Source organism: Merops nubicus, unplaced genomic scaffold, assembly GCF_000691845.1.
Source record: "Merops nubicus isolate BGI_N331 unplaced genomic scaffold, ASM69184v1 scaffold3332, whole genome shotgun sequence".
Taxonomy (NCBI): domain Eukaryota; kingdom Metazoa; phylum Chordata; class Aves; order Coraciiformes; family Meropidae; genus Merops; species Merops nubicus.
In genome coordinates, this window is record NW_008595427.1 from 19284 (window position 1) to 35851 (window position 16568).

Genomic DNA, 16568 nt, shown 5'->3' on the forward strand with positions numbered 1-16568 from the left:
AAAAAGTTATTAAATGTTTGAATCTATCTGATCCCCATGTGAGTTAACTCCAAGGATGGGAACTTAAGTGAAAAGCTATTTTTGTGGCATTTTTCAGTGATGTAATAAGTGATTTTTCCCAAGGAACTTGTGTACTTGAACGAGCAGATGGAGTGAGAAAGATGTCTGGAACTGAGGAGGGCTTGAAGCAAATTGCTTTCAGGGTTTTCATATGTATGCATTTAAGCCTGTGGCAATGAAACTTCACAAATATTTTGTGAATTTATTTTCTTTTTGGCAGATAAAACAGTGCAAAGCAAAACACTGAGCTGGGGGGCATGCAGGAACCAATATCAGTTCAGCCCAGATGTACCAGACACTCCCATTTAAAATGAACAGTCCCCAGCACAGAGAGATCCAAGTCCTGTTTGCCCCCCTGCATTTCTTAAACCAACCCTTCCCTTCCCATTCCCCAAAATCCCCCATCGTTAAGGAATTACTCTTATCACACCCATTACATCCCAAAGCAGGTGTGTCTGTTTTCCACTTGGCGTCCTCGGGGACCACACACCCTTCTCCTCCCCACCACACACCAGTCCATGAGCTCCCAGCACTGCTCAGACGTGCACATCTCTGCACCCCAACAGGAGTGGTGCCTTCTGAAGAACACCACTCGTGGTGCCTTCTGAAAAACACCTATCAAGAACCACGTCAAACAGGCTGAGGAGTCCGCTCAGCAGCAGCCAGGAGGAGCAGCACGTGCTGGGAGGGGTTTTATCGTGCCAGCTCCAGTCACTTTGTCCTCTCCTGCTCCACTGAGCCCCGCTGCCCCTTTCCCACCTCCCAAAATGCTTAATGTGGAAGTTCTCTGGAGGGGGGGTTTCTGGTTTACTGTGTGAGGACCAGTGCTGAGCAAAAAGGGATGGGATCTATGGCCCTTCTGAGGCCTACCGCAGAGAACTCAGTCATTTTATTTTACAGCTGTGGCACTATCTGTTTAAAGCTGTGTTACTTCCATACTATAACATCTTCTTAGAAGCAACCTGGCAGCTGTGCCAGGCTGAGGTCTTGCTCTGGGGCTCCTGGTCTGCAATCCAGCCACGTTCCACTGGGGCGCCAGAACTCGCTTCCCTCGTTTGCTGACTCCTCATTTAACACACTGTCCTTGTGACTTGCTTCTTCCAACTTGGCTGGTGGTTTATATTGCTGCTGAATGTTTTAAAAATCAAACTGTTCAAGCAACAATGGCCAGCCACAATGTTGTTTGGTATCTTGCCATAGCTAAATAGCTGCAGCTCCACTGTTTGAAAGCACTAAAGGGATTTCAGTCTCTTTAATGCTAGCCATTCTTACCCTGGTGTTTTCAGTATGAGCTTCTATTCTGCTGTCACCCACAGCACAAACTGATTTTCATCTCATAAATAAATAAATAGGGATTTATAATTCTTCAAATCCATAAGATGCTCTTCTGGACTATCTTACACTCTCTTTGGGCACACAGTATTCCTGCAGCTCGGTCCTGCTGGGTGAAGGACACATGCCCCCTAAGGCAAAAGGCACTACCTTCCGAAACATCTAGCTATTTGTCAAAGCATAAATCCCACCTTCAAAACCCATCTTTAAAACATTTCAGGTGCTTAAGAAACCTCAAATTGAAAGTCAGGATTTAGAAATTGAAGTGCTGAAGCCACTTGATAAAAACAGTATTACTGTATTTTTTCATTAAATGTTCTCCAAACATCTAAACATCTACAACTAAACCCAAGAATTCAGAACAGTTACTTCTGTCATGAAAACAGTAAAAGTGCTATGGAAGCTATGTTGGAGGACTCGGAGGAAAACCAGCACGTTACTGCAGATATTCATGGCTTTGCTAGAAGCCCAACCTATTCTCAGCCATGATGGGTTTTTATGCTAATGGCACTGTCCAAAGAAGTAGGAAAAGGTCATCCTTATTTCTTGGCATGTAGCTCTGAAATCTAGTTCTGATAAAGCCTGGCTTCCCAGTACAGCTCTGTGCAAAGAGCCTTTGCCAAGCAAGGCAGTGATGAACTCCCATCTGTCATGCCTGCAAATTGACAACAGGTATTTGCAACAGTCATGCAACATGGAAAATTGCTTAGAAGGGTGGAGCCAGGAACACTTCAATTAAATTAGGGAAAAGGAGAATTGAGGCTGGAGAACAGGAAGAAAATTCCCCAACAGTGAGGTCTGCTGAACAGCAGAGCCAGCCTCCCCAGGGAGGAGAGGAAAGCCCTCTCCTTTGAGTCATTTAAAAATAGACTGGAGAAGACACTCAAGACTGTACTGTGGGGAATAATCCTGCGCTGGCAAGGGCAGGGTGAGATGACTTCATGCATTTCTTTCCATCTCTGATGTGGGTGATTCATCCAGAGCTCCAAACCTGAGCGTGCAGAAGAGGGAGAGAGAAGGGCACGAGGACACCATCCCGGAGGAAGTGGAGAGGAACAAGTGTCACAGGGCCAAGAGGACTGGCAGGACTCTGGTCCAAATTCTTTCTAACCACACTCACGCTGCAGGCCAAGCTGATGTGCTGAAGGTCACACATGTTTTCTCTCACAGCCCAGAGACCCACTAATTGACAGGACTTTGTGGTAAGTTGGGCTTGTAAGTTCTTCAAAACCACTCACCTTTGTGCTGCACTGAGCTCAGTTTTAATACTAACACAAGGCAAAGCACAGAAGCTATTAAAGGCTTGTAATCCCTATAAAACTGGGGCCTTGTTCCTGGAAAGACATACAGGTTCCATGTACATGTCTCCCCAAAACACTGGCTTTGGACAAAACTGCTGGGTATTTGCAGTGACACAGTGCCTACACTCTGCCATCCTAGATGCTGCACAAATTCTGAGGAGCCTTCCACCCGGGGGATGACAGTGAGAGCTCAGGTCACACAGGAGATGGGTGTCAGAGACTGGCTCAGAGCTCAAGGCCCACAGCTCCCTGCTCAGGGCCTCCAAACAGGGCAGAAGCATCTGCAGAAGCCCTGCAGCTACACTGCTTGCTTCTTCTACGCATGCTCTTGCAATATGAAACACAAACTGGGAATTACAAGCAACACAACTGAAACAACTGGGTCGGCCTGCTTTCCTCACCAGCACCACCAAATGGCTCCCACCTGCTTCCCCCTGCTCCTCCTGCAGAAGGGCTGCAGGAGATAAGGAGACTTTTCCAGGGCAATATCCATTCCCACTAGGATTCACAGCCTAGGAAAGCCAAACGACAAGGAGCACATTACATGAAAGCAGCCGCCATGCCAAGCCTGTGTCATGTGTATTCTATTAAGCTGAAGACTGAATAGAAGACTTTGTTTTCCACTTCAAAGGACCCCATCCCAATCTCTCGCTCTTCCCTTATGAATAACAAATTGGAAATAAATCTTCTGGCTGAAGCGCATGGAAACTCGTACCATTGGGGCCCTCTGCAGCTTCCCAGCTCAATCACATGCTAATTTTTTTTGTAAACACTTTTATGTGATATATATGTAAATCTCCCTGTGCGCTGCTGCGCCATGTAGAGCAATACAGCGGGTGTGTCCTCCAGGGATGGGACACAGCGGGGAGCCTGAATGCAGATTTCCAATTATTCACAGGGATAATGTTCACAGAGAAGGGTCAAGTTTTTAATGTGGGCAGAGCCTTACTTTTCTTCCTAACGCTCTCATTTCATACTGTCCCATAGGCAGTGTGCTCTGCTCTCACCACAAACGTTACTTAACTCTTTTGATACCAAGAACATGAGGCCACCCCACTGCGCTGGGCAAAAGATGGCACACCAGAAAACCCACTCTTGGGATATACCAAAGGTTTTCAATGTTAAAAACAAACAAAAAAGGAAAAGATTAGAACACCTTTAAATACAGGGGGGAAATATATGCTGCCCAAAAATGCGGGCTCCTCACGTGCTGAAGACGCCTGGCCTCCATCTGGCCAAGCACCTTTGCTAGCTCACACAACTCCTTACCTGGGCATGCCTGGCACCTTTGCCATATGTCTGTGGTAAACGTTTGGATCACAAATCATCTCCCAGCTTTGTGGTCCCAGCACAGTTGGGTCTTGGTCTAGATTCAGGACACCTAAGCTGTGTCCTGTGTGAGCTGGGGAAAGCACAGCGCTTGCATCTCTCTCAGACCTGATGACCAGATCAACACCCCAAACTCTGCAGGAAGCATTGCAGAGAGTGAGACATCTCTGCCTTGGCCTTGCTATTCTTCAGCCACTAAAAGGCAAGCAGATTTCATGGCATATGCTAAGCTTGAGGCCTGCAGCTGAATAAATATCACAATCCACTCCAATGATAATCATCTGTCGTATTTCTACATACTCCTCTGTTCAAGGCAGTGTTCAACTTCATGATAACAGAGGGGAGAAAAATGTCTCCAAATTAATCACACGGATTTGTGTGCATGTGCAGTCCTGCAGACCGAGGAAAGAAAAGCAATTTTTGTGTTTGCCTTTGCTGCTAGGTATTCTCCTTGCAACGTGGCATTCTGCGTGGCTGATCCTCACAGATGCATGGCACATTAGCTACAGGAGAAGCAAAAAAACTCATAAGCTGATTGCAGTTTCTATATGTAAAGTCAAACACAGAGCATAGAGCCAAATGTCCTCCCCAGTGGATTTTTATGTGCGTATGTGCAGCATATGTGCAAGTACATGTGTATATTATCTCACAGGAAACATGCAAGCCCAAACATGGGAAAAATTCAATGATCTAAGTTCACCGTTGACATAAAAGTTGAGACTCCATTTGTACTAATGGGGCTGTGCTCACTTCAGCCAGTACTGAAGCTGGCCCTAGAATGAAACTCACCCAAATCCTGGATAAATTGAGAAAAAGAGAACAAAAGTTGGCCTACATGCAACAGCACGTTTTTCATGTTAAAAGCATTTCATTCCCTTTTTCTCCCCATATAATACGGCATTGATGTTTGTGACCCATTCGGATGTAAATCAAAATGGATGTGCTAAAAGCCTGGTTAAAGAAAATGTCCTTGAAACGCTGTTCCCAGGGAAAGGCAGAACATAATATGCCAGCTACGCTCAGTTTCCATGGCACAAAGGGCCATATATGTGTCTGGGGAGGAAAACGCACTTCTGAAAAATCACTTTGATGTCAGGACAGCTTTCCTTGAGCATCTGCACTGCTACTACCTGCTCATAAATCCGTGCTTCACGCAGGCCTGTGTGAATAAATTACACAGAAGAATTACATGAGTCTTTAGGGTTCTCCAGCACGAAGCAAGTGTCAGAATCAAATGGTGAACCCTTCACATTGATTACTTCTGCATTCCACCAAATGGCCCCAGACGTCACTTCCAAGCTCAGCAGCTTCTGGAGAAGCGCTTGTGGTCTAGGCGTGACCAAGAGCATCACAATCTGGCTCTGTATCTACAGACTGCCTGAGTCTGTTTTCCTTCTGCTGCTCTAAATGCTGCATTGACCATCCAAGACCATCTGACTTTCTCAAACGTGTCTGCAGTGCTGTAAGTAAAGATTGCATTTGTTTCTTGCTCTTTGGTGCAGATGGCGTACAACATTCCTTCTCCTGGGCTTCAAAACTGTGTGAATGACACTTATTGTGACAGTAATAAAGCGAGGGCTGTTTGCTGAACAGCTGTTGGGGACATTGTTCTTTTGTGAGAGAAATGCAGCCGTTATGCTAATGGCATGCACACGCCGCATGGGCCGCGCGTTACATCACGCCGTGGAAATCTGTCCTCCTGATGGAGCTCCCGAGCGACTGGCAGACACGTTAGTGTTATTTAACACTCGGGACCTAATCCCTAAATCAGCCCCATCGTTCCTCAAAGAGGGAGCGAGGATGGTAGAACACTTACTACACTGCCTGCAAGGAAATGGGTTTAAAGCTGGGCCCGGGTTTCATTTACTCTTGACATATATGCAGCCGAGCGCAGCAGAGAAGAAAGACTAGATGGCTTCTCCAGGAAAAAAGGAAAGCTGTCACCTACCTGTAGGGCAGGGAAAAAGCTGGTTTAGGCCCAGTTTGGCTACATTCCTCTATTTTCTACTTACCCTGTTAAATGGCAACAGATTTTTGATTGTAAATTTTAGGGGGGAAATAGCATGTGGTTTATTGTTTCAGTGGTGGAGTTATAAACACGTATTACTGCTGAGAACCCCAGCTGCCTGGGAAGAAGTATTCTGGAAACTTTTCATTCTTATTAACTTTAAAAATCAGGTGCAATGAGCTCCAACCAAGAGTAGAGTCCATGCTCTCCATGGAAATCCACCAAGGAGTCTTTGCACAGCATGCTTCAAGGTATGACTCAGTTACATCTGCACTGACAGCTACAAGTGAGGCTGAGCCCACCCCCGAGCCAGATGTGTTCACATCCTGTACCACCTGTACCAGCCCCCAGAAGCTGAGGTCTGTGGAGGGGGTGACCAGGAGAACCAAGCAAACAAGCTCACGTGCCAATATTTTCATGCAGATCTAAAATTCAGTCCACCAGCATATTTACCAAGATCTGAACTTCTCAACACAAGTGTCTTCTGCCTGGGGTGACAACTGAACCTACACAGAAAACAAGGGGCCTAAGGAAGTGTAAACCAAATCTTAAGCCTGCTCCCCATCACGTGGGCAGAAGCCAGTTCAGAAAAAACACAGGGAACTTTTGTTCTGACCCAAGTAACCTTCTGGTACCACTCAGTCTCACAGGTGAATGGCTGGACCTTCCCCGTGCTCTTTACAACAATGTCCTGCCTATTTCACAGGGTGGAAATGTGCCTGTGTGTACTCTTCAAACCTGTCAAACTCTTCAAACTCTTTTCCTGAAGCCACCAAAGCATTGCTCTCCTTGTTCAGCATCTTACACGGCTATCACATACCACCATAGTCATTACAAAATCCCCCAAGAGACCTGCCCGTGCATCTCAGCTCCCTGTCTCTAGCTGTTATCTTGGAAGGTCCAGCCAAGTATCTCTCTTTGTAAAAATTTTTGAGACTTAATAGATTTGAGAAAATTATCTTAATGCTGAAGCCAGTGGAATAAAAAAAAAAACAAGCCACATGGGTCCACTATGGCTGCAGAAAGTCTAAGAGCCTTAGGCTTTGCCCAGCACCAAGACAGAAAGGGAAGTGCTGTCCCCACTGCGTCTCAGAAGATCCAGAACATCACCTTGAGCATGCTCAGTCCAAGATTTTTATCTTTCCTTGTAGGTCCTAGGCCAGCAGAGCAGCACAGCCTGTCCCAGCCCTCCCAGAGAGGCTGTGTGTGCAAGAGCAGGACCTGCTGGCACACAGAGTCTGCAGAGTGAAGCCAGCCTGACCCTGATGTTACACAGTCTTTGCAATAGCCAAGTGTTTCATTGCATTGTTTCATTTCATTACACTCTAAAGGAAAGGACAAAAGGTTCCCAGGACAGTAAATTTGTTTTGCTGCCTTAACAAAAAAAACCCTGAACCAACAAAACAACCAACCAAACAAAACCCCCTTATTTCTCAGGTCTAGTCACTTGAGACCTATGTCCTCCTGCCCTGCCCGTTCCTTCCCTGCTCAGTGGCTCCCAGGGCCTTTTCTCCAGACACACAATACGTTTGCTCTATAAAGGGAGCATTCTCCACGTACAGCTGTGGTGGGAGCAGCTCTCAGAGGCTCTGAAGCGCAGCCAACGTGCAGAAATATAAAACCCAGGAGGACTGAGCCTTGTTTCACCTGAGCCAGGTTTATCTTACACACAGCACTGTTCTCCAAGGGGGCTGACCATCTCCACTCAGACATAAAAAGCAGGCATTATTGACAAGATGTTGCTGGGCTCAAACCTCACCAGAGGCTCCTTATTTTGTGGGTGGTTTTTTAAACTCTATTTTGGTTAAAAAACACAAACACAAAACAAACTAATGCCCTGTGTTTTTGCAGTCTCCTCACAGCAGAAATTAAAATTGTCTTTTTTCTCTGGTTTAAGAGAGAGAATTTATGGATTAAAACACAACATGAAACAAATGACACATCACTCATGTGCTGTTGGTAGGTGCTCAGGTAGGACGATTTCAAGTGCTGAATAAAATGCCTGGAGAGAAGATAATACAGAAGGGATGAGTTCCACAGTGCTACAGTCATCTGAGTGAAGACTACACACCCCTGGCAGCAGGGTGTAAGCAAGAGCTGCACTAGACTCCCTGTAACCCCCAACAATTTCATGGCAAATACACAGCCCTGTAAATTGAAATTCCCACAATTAAGATCACACATATAGTTTTTCCAAAGCAAGTTACAGGGGCACCCTGGAAATTCCAGGACAGTAGACAAGGGGACTGTATCTCACAACATTATTCCAAAACTTGAGCTATAAGGAAGGCAGTGTGCTCAGCTGGCATTTAGGAAGCACACCACATCTACATTCTGCTGCCGTTCTTCATGGCCAGCTGCTTTGAGGTGGGATCAGAAGCATTAGCCCCACCTAAAAGAACCTAAATCTGATCAAACTGTTATAATGGTGCTCCTCAAGGGTTGGTGCAGCAGAGAGTGAATGACATCTGCAATGCTCTTCCTTTTCCTCAACCCTAAGAAGTATTCAAAATTGGTTTAGCTGTCAGGCTTAGGCTAAAAAGACAGAAGCACTAAACTAACTCACTCTAGTAGAGAATTACAGTGTGTGTCCTGAAATATGACACAGCACAGTTTCCTTCTCCCCTTTGGTTTCTATCAATAATCTGTGCCTAGAATAAAATACAGAATCATTAAGGACTGGGAAGAGACAGGATGTAAAGCATGCATTCTAGCAGGGGATGGTACTGACATCCAAAAAAAAGGAGTTGGAGGTTTTTTAATTAAAATAAACATAATTTCTTCACTGTTGTTTCTTGAGGAAACTAAGAACTACTAACTGTTTCTAAACTGTGTATTCACCTGAGCAACTGGCAGTAAGGCTTCTGTTTGAAGCAGCTTCTGTTTCTGGCCAGTTGCTGCAATAGCCCCTTTGCCAGCACCCCTCATGTGTGCAACCTCACAGTTCAGTGACTGACACAATGCTCTCTCTTCTCAGCTTGGTGCATGATATGCAGGTGTAAGCTCACTATATGGCTAAGAAAATGGGATATAGAGACACCTGATTTGCTACCTGTGACTAGCTTTTATGAGGCTTCTCCAAGCTTAACATCCTGCTCTTGGCCACTTGTGTCTTGTCTTCTTCACTTCTACCTCTTCTTAATTATTGTCTCTTCATGCTCTGTTCATGCACCCATGAGAAGCCCCAGCCTGAATCATACTCCTATTGATGCTGTCTACATCCAGCCCGTTGATGGGACCATGGTGGTTTTTGTCCTTTGTTGTCCTGTCAGGGCAATTTTTTTAAGAGCTTCATTCAGATAAACAAAGTCTATTCTGCTTTCACTGCCTGGCTTTGATGTGCCAAACCTTGAGCTCTCTCCATGTCCTAAACCAAAGCGATTGGAGCATGCAAGACTGATTTTCACAGTTTTCTACTCCTGGTTCCACAGTCAGAAGAATATATTGCAACAGGTTCATGCAACAAACTGACCTGGTTTTGTTTCTCTTGAGGTCTGCACTGATCTCTTCAGATTAAACATGTCTCAACTAAGTGATTCACTCCTCTGGCTAGCTAAATTCAAACTGTCTTCTTTAAGGTCTGCAATCTAAACAATACATTTATTGTCACAGCTACATGAACATGAGTTAAAACTTTACATTCTGAAAACAGCTACACAACGTTGCTGGTTTATGTGGTTTTGGCAAGAACAGTGCACTTTTTCTCTTCAAGCACTGCCACCTCGTGCTCCCAAACACGGCTGCTGCACTAACAATTAGCAGGTCAGGCCAGTATCACTGTGAGGAGTTTACAGAAAGCCATTCCTAGGCACAGGCAGGGAAAGATTCCTAATAAGGCAGCCAAAGCTCCCCTGTGCAATGGGATGATGCTCAGACACCACATCAGGCCAAGTGCATGGAGCACCTACAGAATCCTCTATGCAACAGAGCTCAGTTCTGCCAAAGTTCTTTGGTATTTCATGCTCCTCCTGCCTGTGGACTCCCCTTTGTATCTGACTCCCTCAAGTCTCTAGATGCAAACATTCACACTGTGGGTTGTTCCCCCAGAACCACCCAAGCTACTGGCAACACAGTGAGAGGACAAGCTATTGTCCCAACCCAACTTAAAAGGATCAAGGAGAATGAGTCCTCCTCCCTAAACAGAAGCAGCAAGGGGCAAGGATGATCATTACTGGTTCCCACCCTCTGTCCTGTTTGGGTCTCAGTGCCAAGCTTGCTCTCTCAAAGCACCTGCAAAACCCTTTTCTTCATCTTTTCCAGTGAGTTAAAAGGAAAACAGAGGGATGGGACAATTACATGTCTTTATATCCAGCCCTGTGCTCAAAAATCTATCCTAGACTCTGTAAATGATGAACAGAGCAACGTGCTGGTGGGAGAACAGCACATCATTCTGAAAGACTGATGCACTAACCAAGTATTATCCATTGACAACTTCTTTAAATGACCTTCAAATAAAGTATACACAACCAATCAAACCAGCTTGTCAGCAATGCACTGAGAGTCTCTCCCTGCCTACCAAACCAGGTTCAGACAGTTTTCTCTGCATCATTCATAATTTCCTCTCACCTTAAAGAGTGAAACACTAAAAAAACTTAAAATAAAATTTTAAAAAAAACCCAAACATAAAAATCACACAACACAAGACTGCTCCCACTCTTCTTTAACCAGTTAAAAAAAAAAGCTAGAGCAGAAGATAAGATTTCTGGCATGTTGGGGAGTAAAATTCAGACCGCATACCGCAGATCAGTGGTGAGATATCCCCTGTTATTTTTCAGATATTCAGGCAAATATCTTCACATGCACAGGTTGGTACATACTTGGTGATTCTTGGATAAGCCCATAATTGTCATAATCAAGTTAGATAAGTTACCATGGAAAGCCTTTGCAAAATGTACAACTTGTATTTCTATCATTAAAGAAGACTTACCTTTAAGGACTCCCAGAGGGGAAATTGCACCAGAGAGAAAGGAATCTGGAGAGGTAGAAAAAGACAAAAACCCAACAATATAATGTTACAAAAGCAAATTAGGTTGGCATGTTCCTCAGCTGACTAAATTGGGAACAGTTATTGTTCACTCGGTGAACTGCAGCTTATTACATTTACAAATCTTTATGGACACTTTATGCATGCTGCCATTAAGTGACTGGTTTCACTAAAGCAGTTTTACTTTGTTTATCACATTCCCTGCTGAGAGGTTAATGTATTGTTACCAGGGTGGCCTACAAGAGCAATAAGCAGCATGATCTAGTGCAGGGACGTTCATGATTTGATGCTTGGCCAAGAAAGTTGTAAGGATGGTTCAAGAAACACGTTCCCAAGGCCAGGAACACAGCTTGGCAAAAAAATATCTTCAGCAATGCACACTCTCACAAATGCTGAGCTAAGAACAGTTGTGCTTCAACAAGGGCTTTGCAGTTGGGTGTCAGCTGCACAAACTTTCCTGAACATCTCCCAGTGATCTCACATTAACAAGCTCCCTTGAGAATTAAAAGCAGGTTGTGAGGAGCTACCACAACCCAACTAAAATGCAATAGAGAAGCTTGGTGGTTCCCTTCTCATGACCTCTAGTGAGAGGTTCTTCTGTGCAGCAACAGTCTGTATCTCTGCCTAGGCTCATCCTCCACCCAGTTCTTTCAGCTCTTTCTCTTCCTTCCTTCCTTTGACTCTGTCCAATATCCTCCTCTGGTACCAACCCTGCCTCTTCTATCTCCAGACCAAGTATCTATCTCAAAACATCTCAAAGTAAAAGGTCCTTATGAAAATACTGTCCTGTGCTAGAACTGCCCTGCAGCTGTATCTGCATGTCTGCCTTGCCCCTTCCTGAACACTTCTGCAGGTATCTCCTCCACCTCAACAGCCAGAAGCCCCAGTTCCAAGTCCTCTTCCAGGTGTCTGTTTTCCTCTCCTACTCTTATCTCCCTTCCCAAAACACAATGCATGTTGGGTTAGTTTTCCCCCTTGTTTAGGCTGATTTTGCAGTTTGTGCATTAGTTTATTAGTGTCAGAAAGCACGTGTGCACCTTTTGCCATGAAAAGGAGTAGACATTCAAAATGGGTCACGCTTCATGAATATGTAAATCTTCACTTTTTGTGACATGAGTCATGTCAGGTTAAAAACTTTCACTACAGAGATATCAATGGCTTATTAAAGCCAAATTCAACCTACATAAAGGAAGCTGAAAAGGTACATTCATTCAACATCAGAAGAGTTAGAGTATTGTCTGCTTCACTGTGTTGCAGCTAATGATTAATAAATGAGTCTATTAAGTTAATCTACCAGGCAAAACTAAGCTTGACAGACACCTGCCACAGAAAATTTGTTATCTATTCAGGCAGGAAATGGCAGTGAGAAGAAATCAATGTCACTGCTGGACATTCAGCTGACAAACTGAAATCTCAGAGGAAGTTTGTCATCTTGAACAATGAGCAATATCCCTGGTGGCATCTCCAAGTCCCACAAGAAAGGTCAGACATGGCTCTTATTTATCAGGGCCTTGAAACTCTAGTGTAGCAATTAAATTTCATTTTTAATACAGGGTGAAAAAGTCCAGTTATTTGACAGTAATGTGTGGCAATATATTTATGAGAAGATACATGTCCACATGCTGCTGCACCATTGCTGAATTGGAGTTAAATGGCATGATTTCTTTGCATTGTAAAATGAAAAGCAACATAATCTTTGATTATGTAGGCCAAAAAAATAGGAAAAGAAACAATAACCCCTACATTTGCTTCAAATTTGTTAAAAAAAAAAAAAAGAGGCACCCTGTATCCAGCTGTACACCAAACAAAACAAGCTTTCTAATACAGTTTCCAAGTTCTGCTATTTTATGCTTGTGAATGAGTGATAAAATTATGCAGCTGTTAATAAGACAACAAGGGAAGCTTTTGACATAAGCCCCTCTTTAGCTCCTCGCTAGAAGCGTTTCAATCAAAGAGGAAATTTGTGCAGGAGTGCCGTTTGATTTTCGGCCTGAGTGGGGTTTGCTTTCCCCGTCCCGCTCCGCAGGGACCAGAGCTGGATGGGGATTATCCGTCTCATTTTCCCCCTGTGCCCCAGGAGATGCTGTGACGTGCAGGCTTCCAAAAAGCCTGGGAAGATTTTGGATCAGTCAGGCGGACTTCACGGCCTCAGGGCTCCCTCCTTTCTAAAGTGCCTGCAGGGTAAGGGCCTAAACGCTGGGAGTTTGACGCACAGCAGAATCTGAAAACTTGCAAAACCCAAAAAAAATAGGAAGCACCACCCACAAAAAGGAGCAGAGCTGAACCTTTGCCCACACTAAGATGGTCCTAATGAGATGTCCTCCATTTCTTACAGCTATCCACTGGAGCCCATTTGACAACATCCAAACTTCAAAACAAAACCCACACAAGCAATTCACGGGTACTGGAATGAAAGGGAGTCTGGCTTCCTGCAGATTTGGATTTCGTCATCAGATTCTCTGAAGCCAAATAATTTCCAAGCTGAGTTCAGTGATCTTCCCACAACAGGGACCTCCACCACATTTCCTCTCAACATTTATCCCCTGTTGAAAGTTCAGTTCCTACTGCAAGCCTCCCTTCAAACTCCTTAATCACCTTTATTCTCCCCTTACACAGGTATTTTCAAGACCTTACAGGAACTTCTATTTACCTCTGCAGCCTTTGCCTTTCCACCACATTTCCATGCCCAATATGTCCAAGGGTTGCTCAGGCTGCTGGGCATTCGTGTGCACGCACCCTGTTTGCCCAAGACTCGCTTCCCTGCGAGACCAAACAGCCCACACTGAAAAGCAGGATTAATATATGCAAAAACAAGTAGTAAGGGTAACTCAACCCACAATGAAAAGGCCTTTAGATGGCTTATTTATTTACTTAAGCCCTTTATTCCTCTACCATGACAGACGTGACTAAATCTCGCAGTCTGGGGACAATTCTTAATTGGAGCACTTATGGCATTTCATTCCTTTTCATATTTTGCTTTTTAAAAGGAAAGCTCTTCAGCAATGAACAGAATCATACCCTGCCAGGCAGTGATATTTATGCCTGAAATAGGCTAAGGCAACAATAAAAATGTGGTCCACACATGTGGGTAGCTTTCTGCCAGCAAATATGAAACCCTGGTGAGGCGAGCTCCACCAGCCTCTCATTCAACGTTAATATGAAATAGAGAGTACCCATTCTCATGTCTGCCCTAATGTTATATAACTGTGCTGGTTGTTCAACACAGTGAACTCTTACACACACAAAAAAAAGTTTAAAGCCCCCACAGCCAGCTGTAAATCATTAATTTTAAAATGTTTTATAGGTTAGTGAAATTATCATTTACTCTAGTCCCTGTAGTCCTTAGCATCTGATGCTTAACTTAATGTAATGAACATTGCAAATTCTTGTTTCTACAGATATAATTAAATCCCCTGATACAGAAGGATTTTAAAAGATTATTTTTATTAAGTCACTTCTAGAAATAGTTGTACTTCACAGCCAGAGCAACAGATACATGTCTCCACTTCTAAAAAAAATACCAACCTACAAGTACTGAAGATTGATGACAGAGCAAAAGTCCTCCCACCAAGTACTGTTTAATTAAAGACATTTAAGGAGGAGCTTAAAAATACTCTTTGTAACTACAAGACAACATTTTAAAGTCACTCAGAATTCACCTATTCAGTATTTGATACTAAATTGCAAGCTGACATTGTCCTGAAGGAAACACAGCAGTCAGGGAGCAAGGAGAGCACTTTGAAGGAGTGGCAAAGAAGGGGGGGAAAAGAACCAGGAGAAAAGAAAAAAAAAAAAAAAACAAACCAAAGCCTCATCAGCCCCTTCAGAACTGGGATTCCCTTCCAAATATGAGAATTCTTTCAGACAAAGAGGAAACAGATGTTCCTGGCTGGAATTTGCATGTGGCTTTATTCTCTTCTAGGATACAATAAAACTACTCTTCTTCTCATCCTCCGAGCTAGAAATTAAACAGTGGCATGTCATGCAGAGTCCAGCTGTGCTTTCTACCTCCAACCTTTATTAGCAATATATTTAAAAAGAAGAAAACAGAGAGACAGAAGGAAAGAGAGAAACTAGAAAAGCATAAGAAATGAAAAACTATGTGGTATGTGTTCTCAAAACAATATAAAACCTACAGATGTTCTTACTAATCTGTGGCACATGTTTGTTTATTCAGGTTTTCTCTGTCTCCAGTTCAACAGGCTTTGCTCTTCAGAAGAGTTATCTGTTTTCACAAAAGTTAGAGTAAATACTGAAGGAGAGAGTGGCATAAACAGCCAGGGGAAGAAGCAGGCAGGCTCACCTTGTAAGAGCTTTCTCAACATCCCTGAAACTGTACCTCCATCCCAGGACCTGCTCTCACCCATACCTCCACTGTTCCTCTCGTTAACAGCAATGGGAGAAAAGGCAACAGTTATGAAGAGGATTTTGACAGTACGAATATCACAAAAGCCAAGAGCAAGAACATCTGTTCCCTTCAGGAAGAACATACTGCAGTCACCATGGAGCAGTTCTCAAACGTGCACCTAACCTGGCACTTGCATGCACCTTGACAAGGCTCACAGAGATGCTGTCACAGCTGAAGAACTGTGTTTGTAAGGACTGGTTCACCAGTGTCTGAGCAGCAGGTGCCAAACTGTCCTTTCACCAGAGTCATTACAAAGAAAACTCTAATTACCCACTTCTGAGTATCAAAAAGTATACTGTTTTTCAAGGATAAACCACAAATTTCAGAAGAACAATCTCCCCTTTACCTAAGTCCCTTTTACATTCCTTTGCTGGGTTTTTGTTTTGTTTTTAAATCAGCTTCTTCATAAAAGATGGTTCTTTTCAAATCAGTTCAAGTTACAGTAGAATAAAACAACCCTGTCTACACACTGGAGTCAACATCAAAACATTTCCATTAATAATAATAGTAAATCTAGTTCAGTGTCTTGTCCTCCTAAAATTCTTCACACGGTCGCCCAATATATCTGGATTATGATAAACTGATCTTCCAACTATAAATATAAGACAGTGTTTGAAAAGACAGCAGGAAATGAAGCAAGCCTGATGCTGGTCAGGTTGGAGGCCACAGCAATAGCCACCGTTCTGGAGACCTGTAGCTCTTCCCAGTACTGACAGAGGGTGAAGGTGTAGAGGAGCTCAATACAGCCACTGTCGATGGTATACCCCAAAGCTGACAAAGTAGACTGACTTTCTTGCCTCTCAGATCCTCCTTGATAAATCACAGACTCCACAAGGAACCTAACAAAGGTAATTTGTCATTGTAACATCAGTGAAAGACTGTCAAAGCCATCAGCTGTGTTCCTGCAGCTCCAGAGATGAAAGGTGTGAGCATGGTGAAAGAATGGACAAGTTCATATGTTAGATAAATGAAGGACAGCTTTGTTAATAAACACTGAGGCAATCAGAAACAAAACTCTTCAGGCAAGTATGACAAAGCCAGTATAGCAATGACCAGAGATCATCTTTTGGCTCCATTCCTTAAGGGACAAAGTGAAAGGCCAAGTTCTTGTACAGCACCTTCCTGTAAGGCTGCACAAAGCCAAAG

General features: G+C 43.8%; 1 protein-coding gene across 1 annotated transcript in view; it reads right to left on the bottom strand.

Annotated features, from left to right (window-relative positions):
- The window catches only part of SLC25A26 (solute carrier family 25 (S-adenosylmethionine carrier), member 26), a gene marked incomplete at its 5' end in the record, with an annotated part of 82283 nt that overhangs the window by 13747 nt on the left and 51968 nt on the right, over nucleotides 1-16568 (bottom strand). Inside the window, one exon of the mRNA XM_008936032.1 lies at nucleotides 10958-11002. Within this exon, the coding sequence (XP_008934280.1) occupies nucleotides 10958-11002 (45 nt within the window). The remainder of the gene's footprint in view (nucleotides 1-10957; nucleotides 11003-16568) is intronic.